This window comes from Leptonychotes weddellii, chromosome 15 (assembly GCF_054177405.1).
Source record: "Leptonychotes weddellii isolate Sample4059 chromosome 15, ASM5417740v2, whole genome shotgun sequence".
In the NCBI taxonomy this organism is placed as follows: domain Eukaryota; kingdom Metazoa; phylum Chordata; class Mammalia; order Carnivora; family Phocidae; genus Leptonychotes; species Leptonychotes weddellii.
Window position 1 is genome coordinate 2218130 of NC_138383.1, and position 12093 is coordinate 2230222.

Genomic DNA, 12093 nt, shown 5'->3' on the forward strand with positions numbered 1-12093 from the left:
GGTCACAAGCGCTCGGTCTGTCTAGGTGCAGATCACGGAGCCCCTCACCCTCAAAGTACCTGAACAGCAGCTCGGGGGCAGGGGGTGTTGACGCTGACCAGCGTAAAATCCAAGATCTTCTGTTGGGAGCACCTTGGTGGGCTGAGAAAGCTCAGCAGAGGTGGGGGGACCATCCTGGGGGCGGAGAAAAGTAGGGACCCCAGTCTGTACTCCTCGCTGCGTGGTGAGCCCTGGGTCCATTTCATTTCAGATCTGGCCCCGGACTCCGCAGGACTCCCATGGAAGGTCTGATGGCACCTGACTTTTCATAGACTCCTGCTCCCATCAGAGTGAACACAGAGAATCAGGCCAGCTCAAGCTACATGCTCCCTCACCAGGGCAGCTGAAGACAGAGGTCTCCCGGGGACCATCTAAACCCCAACTAACTGTTCCGGCTCCTGGGACCCCTGGGCCACACTGGGGTCAGGTGTGAGTGAGTGTAGCTGAGTAGCAGCCACCTCAGACCATTCTTCCTGCACTGAAGCAGCTTCTAATCAAACCCCAAATGGCAATAAAACACGTAGGAGTTTCTTTGCAACTCAGTTCCGATTTAAATCGGGGTTAGTCCTAACAGTAAAGAAAATTTACCCCAGAGATCTGCCAGCATATTTTAAACTCTAAAAGTCTCCTCTAACCTTGCAGCAATTCCAGAGAGAACCCAAGGTCATAGGAACCTTGAGCATCTGAGATGGGGGTCCTCCTGCTGGACCTTCCCGTGCCTCCTCATAGCTAAGGGCTCAGTCTTCCCTTGCCTGTGACGGAGGGAAGGAGAAGCACATACATGCATGAGCACACGCACACACACACACACACGTGCCCACACGCACACATACATGCACAGGACTCCAGAATGGGAGGGGATGCATAAGGGAGAGCTTAGAAAAATCGGTATAAACCTATAAACACGTCGGGTGAGGCAGACGGTCACCAAGCGAAGAGAGAGGTGCTTTCTTGCACCCCTCAGCTAAGAGCCCACACCAGCGCTCCATTGGAAATGTCTGGCTGTGTCCTGACCACCAGTAGAGTGGTGAAACCCTCCTTCCCCTTCACTCATCTCTACAGTGTAGAGATAAGAGCACAAATCAGAGCATTCTTTCATCCATCGCGGCCCGTGCTGCCAAGGGGGCACTCGGCAGCCAGAGGACGTTTAAGTCATTTAGCCAAGCCAAATGGGACGAGCTGCTTCCTCCTCTGGTCTGCAAAGCAGTCACCTGCACTCCTTATGAGGCAGGAGCCCCTCATTCCCCCGAGGACAGCTCTCGGACCGGCCTCCCTCCCTCCCCTGCTGTGCTGACCTGCTCTCCCTGGGACGGACTCCATGCCCTGGCCTTCCTTGTCGCGGAGAAGCGATGGCTGACCTGAGACTCGGCTGTGCAGCAGATGAGCAGGTCTGACAGGTCCGTCCTTCCGTGCCTTACATTGGGTCTCCACGTATCCCTCAGGGGCCAATCCATTCTCACAGCGGAGAGGACACGTGCAAAAAGTTTGTTTTGCTTTTGTATGAACCCTAGGAAGCCGCAGGTGGCGGTGATCCAGAGGATGATGGAGAATCTTGGGGTGCAGGGAACCTTCTCTCCTCTGGGAGTGTAAACCCCTCAGAAAAATCCTAGGAAGGTCAGGATAAATCTGGAGCTCCTCTTCGGTTCTCAGGATCCGTTGTGGGAAGCATCTAAGTAATTCCAACGGATCTGCCCCAAGTCAACATTTGATGACCGCTATTTGGGGTGAGACAAAAGTCTTGGCTGTTCTATGTCAGGGTAGATCGAGAATCTGGTCACTTCTCACCACTTGCACCACTGTGCCCTGACATCTGCAACGACCTCCCAGCTGCCTGCTGCCATGCCCCCCTTGCCAATTCTTCTGCCTGCAGAGCGTTCGAGGATGAGCCACGGCACGTCGTTGCCTTCTGTCTACAAGTCCTTGCGTCCTCACCGTGACCCACAGGGCCCTGCTTATCTCGTATTTGCTGCTCTCATATCCATTTACCTGCTCCATACACAAGTGCTACTTGAAAGTCTTTGAAAGCTCCAGGCACCCTCCAGCCCCAGGGCCTTTACACTTGTGGTTCCTCCTGCCTAAAATGCTCTTTTCCTTCCCTCCTCCTTCAGGACTCCATTCAAGAGCCATCTTCCCATTCTACTTAAAATCATGGACTCCCCACCCTCGTCCTCCCTCCCCTTTACCCTGCTTCATTTGTGTCTGTCGGAATCATTGCTTCTTAATACACGATATGTTCCAGTTACTTGTTGGTTTCTTGCCTGCCTCCCCACTATGAGCCCGTAGCCTCCAGAGGACAAGTATTCTTGTCTCTCCTGTTCTCTGCTGCATCCCCACCCCCCGAACAGTGATGCTCCATACACATGGGTTGGGTGAATGCGTAAACATTGGTCGGGTGCCTGGTTCCCACTGAGGCAAAGACTAGTCAAGAAAGAAGAGAAATTCATGGCTCCATGGGCTGAGCAGGAAGGACCTTAAGGATTATCATCCCAGCAGACAAGGTCAGTTCCCAAGGTCACACAGCTAGTTGATGGCAGAACAGCAACCAGAACCCAAACCTCCTCCTGGTGAGAAGGACGAGGCTGTGGCTGCCTGGGAGGAGCAGGTGAGAGCACAGATCGGAGGTCAGACTCGGACGCGGGCTCTCAGCCCAGAGTCGTGGAGCTGCCGCCCTCCAGCTGTCCTCCGGGGCAGGATATTTAAACTCCTGAGGCTTGGCTTTCTTTCCTCTCTGGTTAATAGTGGCACACCTGTATCAGGGTGGGAAAGCACTTCTCACCGTGCCTGGTGCATGGAAAGTTCTAGATAGTTATAAAAAACTCAAGGAAATGCCATCATCCTAAGTCAAAGAGGAGGCCAATGGTGGGTGCTGAAGGTGGCTCTGCAGTAAGGAACAGAAATACCAAGAGCTGTAGGGACAGAGTTGAGGAAGCCCCCAGTTCCCAAAGGGCCATGAGCACAGGAGAGCGAAAACCATTTCTTAGTCACCACGGCATCGTCAGGTGGACTCCGGATGACGATTTTCCCACACTTCCAAGGTCAAGAAAGCGGTATTTCTGGTGACCTTGGCTTGGTTGAAAGAGTGTCTTCTGGAGGAACTCGCAAGGGGTGGGGTGGGGTGGGGTGGGGTGGGGGGCCCCTGGGCATGGGGACAGCACCACCTAGTGACCACATCCCATAGCAGCGGTCAGTAGTCACTGTGAGCTGCCCGGGGCCAGCCACAGAGCCCCTGTGGGTGACACTTTATCCATAAAATGTAGGGAGCTTGAGTGGGGGGCTTCTGGGCTTGCCTTGCAATCAGGATGCTGGCAACAGGTGGAGATGTCGTGCCAGGCACGTGAAGGTCCAGAGAACTGGAGTGCAGGTGGAGGACAGGGGCGACTGGCCCCACTGCCCTGCAGGGCCAGGTTCCAGGTGGAGGCTGACCTACCATAAATGGGAACTATGCTTCTTCGCTCTTCTGACGAATGCTGGAGAGAATTCCAGAATTTCTAGGCGGGTTCTCAACCCCACGCTGGAGAAGACTGAGTGCGTGTCCCCGGGGCGGGGCTGGGAGGGGCTGGGAGGCTGGCCTCTGGTGTACAGACCGGGCAGCGTGGACCCCACACCTACCTCTGGCCCGCGCCACCGCCGAGAGTGGGTTGAGGAGGGAAGGAAGCAGCCATTCCCCCAGGAGCAGGTAAAACCGGTCATTCTCTGTTGGTTTTCATATTCATACACGCAACCACCGGCCTGTCAACCCCACTTGCCTGTCTAGGCGTCTCAGATCTAACCCAGCTAAATCAGGTGAAATTCACACAATAGGACATTGACCATTTTCTTTTATTATTTATTTATTTATTTATTGTTTTGAGTAGGCTTCATGCCCAGCGTGGGGCCCGAACTCATAACCTTGAGATCAACAGCCGCACGCTCTACCGACCGAGCCAGCCAGGTGCCCCTAAGATTAGCCATTTTAAAGTGAACCATTCTGTGGCATTTAGCTCATTCACAGTGCTGTGCAAACGTCACCTCTAATTACAGCACATTTTTGTCCCCAAAATGAAGCCCTATATAGGCCCATTGAGCAGCTCCTCCCCCCATCTCCCGGAACCACTAATCTACTTCTTGTCTCTATGGATTTGCCTCTTCTGGACATTTCATAGAATCGTACACATGTGAACTTTTGCATCTGGCTTCTTTCGCTCAGCATAGTGGCTGAATGATTCCACCCGTTGTGTGGATGGACCACGTTGTGTTTATCCACTCATCCCTCCACAGACACTGGGCTGTTCCCACCTTCTGGCGATCGTGAGTCATGCTGCCATAAACCGGTGCACACCTGTACTCCTGGGGTCTATTGATCTATTAACTTTGCCCCCAGGCAACCCTCCACTGCTGTCCTATGGCCTCCCCATCTCTCTGCGGCCACTCAGAATGCTCACACCAGAAACCCAAGAGTCCATCTTAGTCCTCTTGAGCCTTGACAGCCCCTGCCCGCCCCATACATCACCCCAACCTCTCCCCAGTCCTCCTCTCCCCATCTCCACTGCTCCGGCTCTGGCAGCCGCCACCACCTGTCCAGCAGGGCTCTGCGGCCCCTTGGGCCAGCCTCTGGACCTCTTGCCTCAGCCAGGTCATCTTTCTAAACCGCTTATCAGAACGCATTCCTCTCTTCCCAAAGAAAGACCACCCTGAAGTGACTCCTGTGGCCACCAGAAGGAATTTAAACTCCACTCACATCCTGTGAGACCTTTTATGATCTGGCCTTGCTCTCCTCTTCTCCAACCCCCACACTTGCCCACGTTCACGATGCCACAACCACCTTGGCTCTCTGTCTGTTGATTGCACCAATCCCCTGCCTGTCCGGGAGTCTCACACTCATGGTCCCTTCTTCCTGGAACACTCCTCCCTGGGGTGTTCCATGGCCACCTCTCTTAATAATGTACGGGGCATCGTCCTCCAGTCACCTGGTAAATCAGTGACCCACTAACTCTCTTCCACTTTGCTTTTTTTTGTTTTGTTTTGCATCACGCAATTCTAAAACCTGCAATTATCTAACTGGTTTACATGATTTGTAGGGCTTGCCCTCCTACGGAACACAAGCTCTGCGAGGCAGTGCCGTCTGTCCTGTCCACTGCCCCTTCCAGCACCTGGAACAGTGCCTGCACCAGAAAGATGCTCTTGTACTCCTGCTGCCCAAATGCTGGACACCGGCAGTGTGTAGTCTTGGGTCCAGCCAAAGGGTTCTGGAGCTTAGTGAGCTGTCCCCCTGACTAGGTGGGGCTAGAGAGGTCCATGCCTCTCTAGTGTTTACCCTCTAATACCTGGTGGTGGGCAGGGACCTCTGGCAGGAAGTCCATCTTTGGGGACAGCCCCTCGGATTCAGGGCATCAACCCCTGTGGTGATGATTCATGGGAGCCCAGCCCAGCAGCACTATACCCAAACCTCCTTCTGCCCCTGGACAAGACCAGCCACTTTGTCTCCACCCTGAGGCCAACACAGGTAACAGAGAAAAGAAGCAGGTGGGCTCCTGGGGTGTAGCCCACAGATCTGTTCCTGTCTTCCCCGTTGCTCTGGGATGAGCTCGGGGATCTCCCAAACAGCCAGATCCATCCTGCGTTCCTCCTGCCCTCTTGCTCCACACATCCAGGCACACCTACTGTGTGCTGGACGGTGATGGGGAAAAAACAGACATGGGACCCTGCGCTCCCTGCAATTAGTCTAATCAGGTAAGGTAACCTCCCTCCCCCAAATATAAAAGTGTGGGAAGTGAGGTGCAGGAGACAGAGGAGTTTTACACCCAAACAGAAATGGGTGGGTCCCCTGTGGTGACCAAAAGTCCTGGGATGAGGGGCCCGGGGGTGATAAGCCCTCTAAATCCATGTTTTAGGGGACTCAGAGTGGGGCCATTTCTAGTCTGCACCTTCTAGCTGGAATTGTAATTTAGGTTTCTGACGGAATGGAAACATTAATCTGGATGTTCAAGCAGTGGACTGGTTACTGACCCCCAAGCTGGGTTGTCAATTCCTGTGTTGTACGTAGATGCTTACGCCCAACACAACATAGCTACGTGGGGCAAATATTTTCACAAATAGAGCAAGTAACTAAAGCATGTTCTCAATACACAACTGACTAGATTATACTTCCTACCGGTGATAAGGCAAAACCAGCTTCAGATCTACTGACCCTGCGGTGTGTGTTGCATAGGCTGTGAAAACTGGTGCAGTACTGGAGCAGGGAAGCCTCCCCAGAGAGGGACTCTCTCCCAGCTGCAGTCGTCAGGGGCCGTCTGTCCTACATAATAAAAACACGGCTCTGCTGCGATCTATTGAACCCACTTCCAGCTCCGAGCTCCCTAGAGTGGATTTACCCTCTTTATCCTCCCAGAGGCCTCGTGGTCACCAAGGGGAACCTGCCTATTATATTCGGGTGCAGCCCCTGCCGTGTCCTGCACCTCACTTCACAAACTGTATTTTGGGGGAGGGTGTCATCCTATCGGATTAGATTAACCTCAAGGGCAAAGACCAAGTCGGCCTTGTTCCCCATTGTTCCCGGTGAGCACTGTTCAGGAGAGACTGCACCGACAACCATCCCCCTATCCCCAAAGCTCGTGTCCTTTTCACGGACTCTGGCCTACAAACTCAAAAAGTTATTGGCCCCAAACAAAAGGAAGAGGCTTTTAAGATGTGTGTTCAAACACGGCGAAAGAACATTGCCAGGAAAATGGCGTAAAAGTGTGAAGGCCAAAGACAAGCCTCGGTGGATGGTGAGTAAGATGAAAAATCTCTGAACAAGTGCAGAGAGGCAATCATCCTCTTCACACTTAGTAGGAATGCAAGGATTTTTTTTCTCTCCTCATTGATACCACAACTTGTAAAGTCAGTAATCTTTACTCTTTCCCTCACTCTTGGCAAGGCTAAGTACCTAGAGCAGCGCTGTCCCATAGGAATATCATATACAGTCTAATTAAAACATTCTAGTAGCCGTATTTTAAAAACAGGTACAATTAATTGAAATCACGTATTTCGTGTGACTCAGTATATCTAAAATACGGTCATTTCAATAGACAGTCAATGTAAAGTTATTCACGAGATATTTTACATTCTTTTCTTACAGTTTTGAAATCCATGTGCATTTTACAACACAGCCCAAGAGCACAGCTTGCAAAACATGTGTACAACCTCAGAGAGGGCCCCAGATAATCCTTTGTGGAGTAAGAGGACATAACAACTTACATTTTATTTTAAAGTCTAAGAAAGAAAGCCAGCTTTAGAAATATTTAATATATGACGAATACCAGCATTCTTACTAGGCATGTTTATCGGGTCAACCATCTTGTAGCATTTGGACATATTCTGCCCCTAGGGCGAGAGCTTCAGGAGAAGCCAGCCCTCATCGACTTGTTTGCTGTCAACATTGCAACCCACTGCACTCTGCATGTGGCTGGTTTAGTGGATGAAACATTTATCCACTTTTAACTAAATTAACCTTCACAACAGGAGAGCGTTCAAACACCTCTGGAAAAATGTGGTGGATTAAAGACGTGCCCAGTCATGCGAGCCAAGCAAACAGTGAAAAAGCGAGTGTAACCCTCACAAAGTTAAAAGCGCGACTCTGGATCTCGAACACGGAATGAAGCCAGGTCAGGAGGTGACGCGGGTCCAGGGGCTAGCAGGGAAGCCCGCCATCAGGGGCACTTAGGGAAGTTTAGGGTCAGACGCAGGACCGGCTCCCGTGCACAGGGAAAAGCCAAGCCCTCCGGGGCCCCCTTCCTGGGCAGGCGTGTCTGCGCCCCCCGCCCACATGGGGCCCGGGAGCTGCAGGTGCAGCGCAGCCCGGGGGGCGTGCCCGGGGCGCTCCCCTCACACACTCGACCGCGCAGGGGCTCTCTTCCTTAGGGTCTTAAAACCCGGCCAACTCATCAGAGCTGGTAGCAAGGCTTTCCAAAAGGAGACCGTTTGCGTGAGGTTTTCCATCGGGCGCCAGCGCTGCCTTTCCCGCGGCGAGCGGGCGCCCTCCACCCGAGCCGGGGACCTTGGCGGAATGAGGGTGCGGACGGGGCTCCTCGCTCGGTGGCGGCCGTCAGCTGGGAGCTCCAGGCCCGCCAGCCCGGCGACAAAGACGTAAGTAACCACGACCGGGCAACCGACTCAAAACCCATTCCCGTGCGCCTCCGCCGTATTTATAGGGGCTGTGCGGTGCCCCGCCCCCGGCGAGATCCTGCGGGAGCTTAAATCGCGCGAGAGCGGCAGCAGCACCGCCCCTCTCCCTCGATCTAGCCCGGTCTCCCTTTTCACGTGGAGAGAAGCTCGCGGCCCCCGACGCACGCCCGTACGCACGCGCGCGGCCGGCGTCAGTTCCTGGCGCCGGCCGCGCGAGGCCCTGCTTCCGCCTTCCGCTGCGGCGCGCGCTCCGCTCTCAGCGGACTCGGGATCATGGCGGCCACGGCCACGATGGCGACTTCGGGCTCGGCGCGGAAGCGGCTGCTCAAAGAGGAAGACATGACCAAAGTGGAATTCGAGACCAGCGAGGAGGTGGACGTGACGCCCACGTTCGACACCATGGGCCTGCGGGAGGACCTACTGCGCGGCATCTACGCCTACGGTCGGGGACCGCGGGGCGCGGGCGGGGAGGGCGGGGGCGGGGCGGGAGGGAGTCCCGGGGCCAGTGATGGGTTCGGCGCGTCGTCCTGGGTGCACAGCACCTCGCTGGGCCCGGCGAGGGCTGTGAAGTCTTCGGGCGCCGGGGGGTCACTCCTGCAGCGGATAACAGGCTTGTATCTAGCAGGTGCTAGGGACCCGCGCTGTCTGGGCCCTGAGGATTTAGCACTGAACCCCGCAGGCTCGTGCCCTGAGGGAGCTTAAGTGACTTCGGGGAGAAGCGCAGCCTGGAGCCGAGCTTGCTTCAGGCAGTGGTGATGGCTGCGAAGGGGCAGGGTGAGGGGAGTAGTGGGGCTGCTCGGTAAGGGGGCTCCCAGGGGGGCTGATATTTGAGCTGAGATCTGGATTAAGGAGCCCGTTGTGAGAGGACCGGGCAGAGGGAGCAGCTGGTGCCAGGACCCTGCAGCACTGAGTCGGATGCCTTCCGGGAACAGAAAGAAGCCCTCCGTGGTGGGAGCCCAGGGGCGAGTTTGGAGCGGCAGGCAGGGCCAGATCTTGCAGAGCATCCTCTGAGGTGATGAAGAGCTTGAATTTTGTTTCTAAGTGCAGTGCGAAGCCATTGGAGGGTTTTAAGTAGGGGAATGACACGGTCAGATTTGCACTTTCGGAGGTTATTCTGGGAGTGTGGATTTGAAGAGAGGTGAGGCAGGGGAGGAAGGAGGGACGTGAGTCCAGGAGAGAGTTGATGGTGTTGAGGTGGAGATGGGTTGAATGTGAGCAGCAGGGGAAAGAGGATTCCTGGATGTTGTGAGCACCTGGTGGGTGGTGCTGCCATTTGCGTAGGTGGGGAGCACTTGAGGGAGGCAGGTGAGTCTGAGGGGCCTGTGAGCCGTCTGGTTGGAGATGTCGGGAGCCTGGGAATAGGTGGGGTTGCGGATGCAGATGGGAGTGATCAGCATCTTTGCCTAACGCGTGGGACTAGGCCGCGTTTTACCCAACAGTCCTTGATATTACCACAGTTTAGAGAGAGCAAGGGGATGGGAGTTGAGAAGTGCCATTGCTGCCGAGCTGGGCGGCAGTCCGGCTGACAGTCCTGCCTGCCTCTTGGCATCCAGGACATCCCTGCCCCAAACAGTTTTTAGTTCCCCATCCGTGTGCCTGGTCATCACGAGGGTTTTAAATCATCTGTTACAGTTTTATTTTTATTTTTATTTTTTTTTAAGATTTTATTTATTTATTCATGAGAGACAGAGAGAGAGAGAGAGAGGCAGAGGGAGAAGCAGGCTCCCAAGGAGCAGGGAGCCCGATGCGGGACTCGATCCCAGGACCCCGAGATCATGACCTGAGCCGAAGGCAGAAGCTTAACCATCTGAGCCACCCACGCGCCCCACCTGTTACAGTTTTAATGTTAGACGGGGAATCCATACTACGTTTTAAAAGACTACCCAGAAAAAACTAAAATACATCTTTTGTACATAAACTTCTGTTCACCTGGAAGATAACATTTACTCCTTCAGAGTAGCCTCATTCTTTGGTAATGGCTGTGTTGGAGGGGGTGGGGTTCATGAGGCTGCATCACACGTGGAAGGAGCACAGCGTGGACCCCCCACAGAACCACCCGAGCCGTGGAGTCCGTGCCGATGTAGCAGCATGAACAGTGTCCAGACTGATCCGGCGAGGAAAGGGGTGGCTACAGCGCTCGTGGATTCATTTTCCACTCTCGTAGTTTAAAAAGTAGTGGAAACAGTAAAAAGCGATGCAGGGTGTTGTAACATCAGAAGGAGTCGGGGTAAAAGGCGAGCCTCTCCCACCCATTCTCCGGACGACCACCATTAACATGTTGGGGGTTTTTTTAGTAATCTAACTGGGGTCTCTGGATTCTACAGCGATGTTTCTTTTATAGAGATTTTGTCTGTACAGATAAGATTCATGTTAGTTTAAAAATACAGTTCAGCCCAATTCATTCAACTGCTGTTTCTTGAGAGCTCCGGTGTGTTGGATTTTGGGTTCGGAGGGGTGAAGGTGGGGCCTTAAAGATACCCATCTGTGCACCAAGGAGCTTCCAGTGTCCTCGTGGTTAGAACTAACTTTCTCTGTTTCTTTTTACAGGTTTTGAGAAACCGTCGGCCATCCAGCAGCGAGCCATCAAGCAGATAATTAAAGGCAGAGACGTCATTGCTCAGTACGTCCCTGGCACCGATCGGGGTTGGGGGCTAGTTAGCTGAGTGCGCTGGGAGGGCCGCTCTTCTCCTCTTCCACAGACTCGCCGCCAACCCTTACCTGGACTTTAGCCGCAGGGTGTCTTGTTTTTTGTTTTTGTGTGCTTTACTCTAGAAAGCTGTTGTACTTTTAGCCAGCTTTATTTCTCGGTTGGCATGTGGAATGATTTATGATACTCTCTTAATGGCTTTATTCCTGATTTGCCTTAATTTTAAAGACTTGTTTACAAGAAAAATTATTTTTGGAGGACGGTTTTGGTCCCAAATTACAGAAGAGCATTACATTTTTAAAAAAGGGAATCTCTCTTTCTCTGCCACCTCTAACACCTGTCAGGGTTATAGACCCTGCAGCTCCAACTGCCCCTGATGCAAGAGCTGCATCTGCTGGCCTTCCTGCCTGTGACACTGCGCGGAGTCCCACCCCTTGCCGTGAAGGTGTTGGTCCCCTTGGGGAGGTGGGCGTCTGGTCGGAAGAAGCTGCCCAGGTGCTTCTGCAGCCCGCCCCTCGGAGCGCTGCTGAGGGTCGGGGGGTGAGAGTGGGACCAGGTAGCCCGTCCTTCTTCACCCCTGTACCTGTGTTTTCTTTCTCAGATCGCAGTCTGGTACAGGCAAAACTGCCACCTTCAGCATTTCTGTCCTCCAGTGTTTGGATATCCAGGTAATCTGCCGCTCTTCAAACGAACCTTCCTTTAATCCTAGGGAGTACTTCCTTTTCTCCTGTAACTGCAGTGTTCAAAAAGGATAGTTTTTAAAAATGTCTATTTAGTTGTACGGACTCAAATTTTTTAAGAGACTCTGAACTGCACACTAATATGAGAGCTAACTAATACTCTGTTATATATTCCTTGTCATTTAAATGGGGAGATATTTTAGGGGACATTCTTGTCTGCAAGCAAGAATCCTGCCCAGTGTACCCCACAATTGCTGGGTTCACACTTGAACTTATATTCGGGTCTGTTTATCTCCATTAGAAATGAGATGTGGGGCTAACACGTGGTAACGTTCAAAATAGATCTGCATCTGAATTAGTGCAGTCTGCCTTGAGAATACTGAGGATTCTCTGTTTTCTGACAAATTATTTTACCAGGTTCGCGAAACTCAGGCTTTGATCTTGGCTCCAACAAGAGAGTTAGCTGTACAGATCCAGAAGGTGAGCCGATGGGAGGTGGTGCCGTGTTCGCGAGTGCTGCTTCTAGTACAGCTGTAAAAGGCTGACCGGTTGATTTAATCTAATCCTACTTTTCGGTTCCTTCAA

The 12093-nt window shown here is 53.1% G+C and overlaps 1 protein-coding gene across 1 annotated transcript; it reads left to right on the top strand.

Annotated features, from left to right (window-relative positions):
* The first annotated feature begins 8393 nt into the window (after positions 1-8393).
* Positions 8394-12060, top strand: EIF4A3 (eukaryotic translation initiation factor 4A3). Its single transcript, XM_006749377.3, has 4 exons — positions 8394-8623; positions 10729-10801; positions 11430-11496; positions 11926-12060. The coding sequence occupies exons 1-4, from the start codon at positions 8455-8457 to the stop codon at positions 12043-12045; spliced, it is 429 nt and encodes a 142-aa protein (XP_006749440.2). The 5' UTR covers positions 8394-8454; the 3' UTR covers positions 12046-12060.
* Positions 12061-12093: the final 33 nt, after the last annotated feature.

What these genes read in the sequence shown, in the direction of transcription:
- EIF4A3 (XM_006749377.3), top strand. Translation starts at nt 8,455, where the DNA reads ATGGCGGCCACGGCCACGATGGCGACTTCGGGCTCGGCGCGGAAGCGG. An exon ending in GGCAGAGACGTCATTGCTCA is followed by an intron (nt 10,802 to 11,429) that starts GTACGTCCCTGG and finishes TTTCTTTCTCAG; the next exon opens with ATCGCAGTCTGGTACAGGCA. An exon ending in TCCAGTGTTTGGATATCCAG is followed by an intron (nt 11,497 to 11,925) that starts GTAATCTGCCGC and finishes TTATTTTACCAG; the next exon opens with GTTCGCGAAACTCAGGCTTT.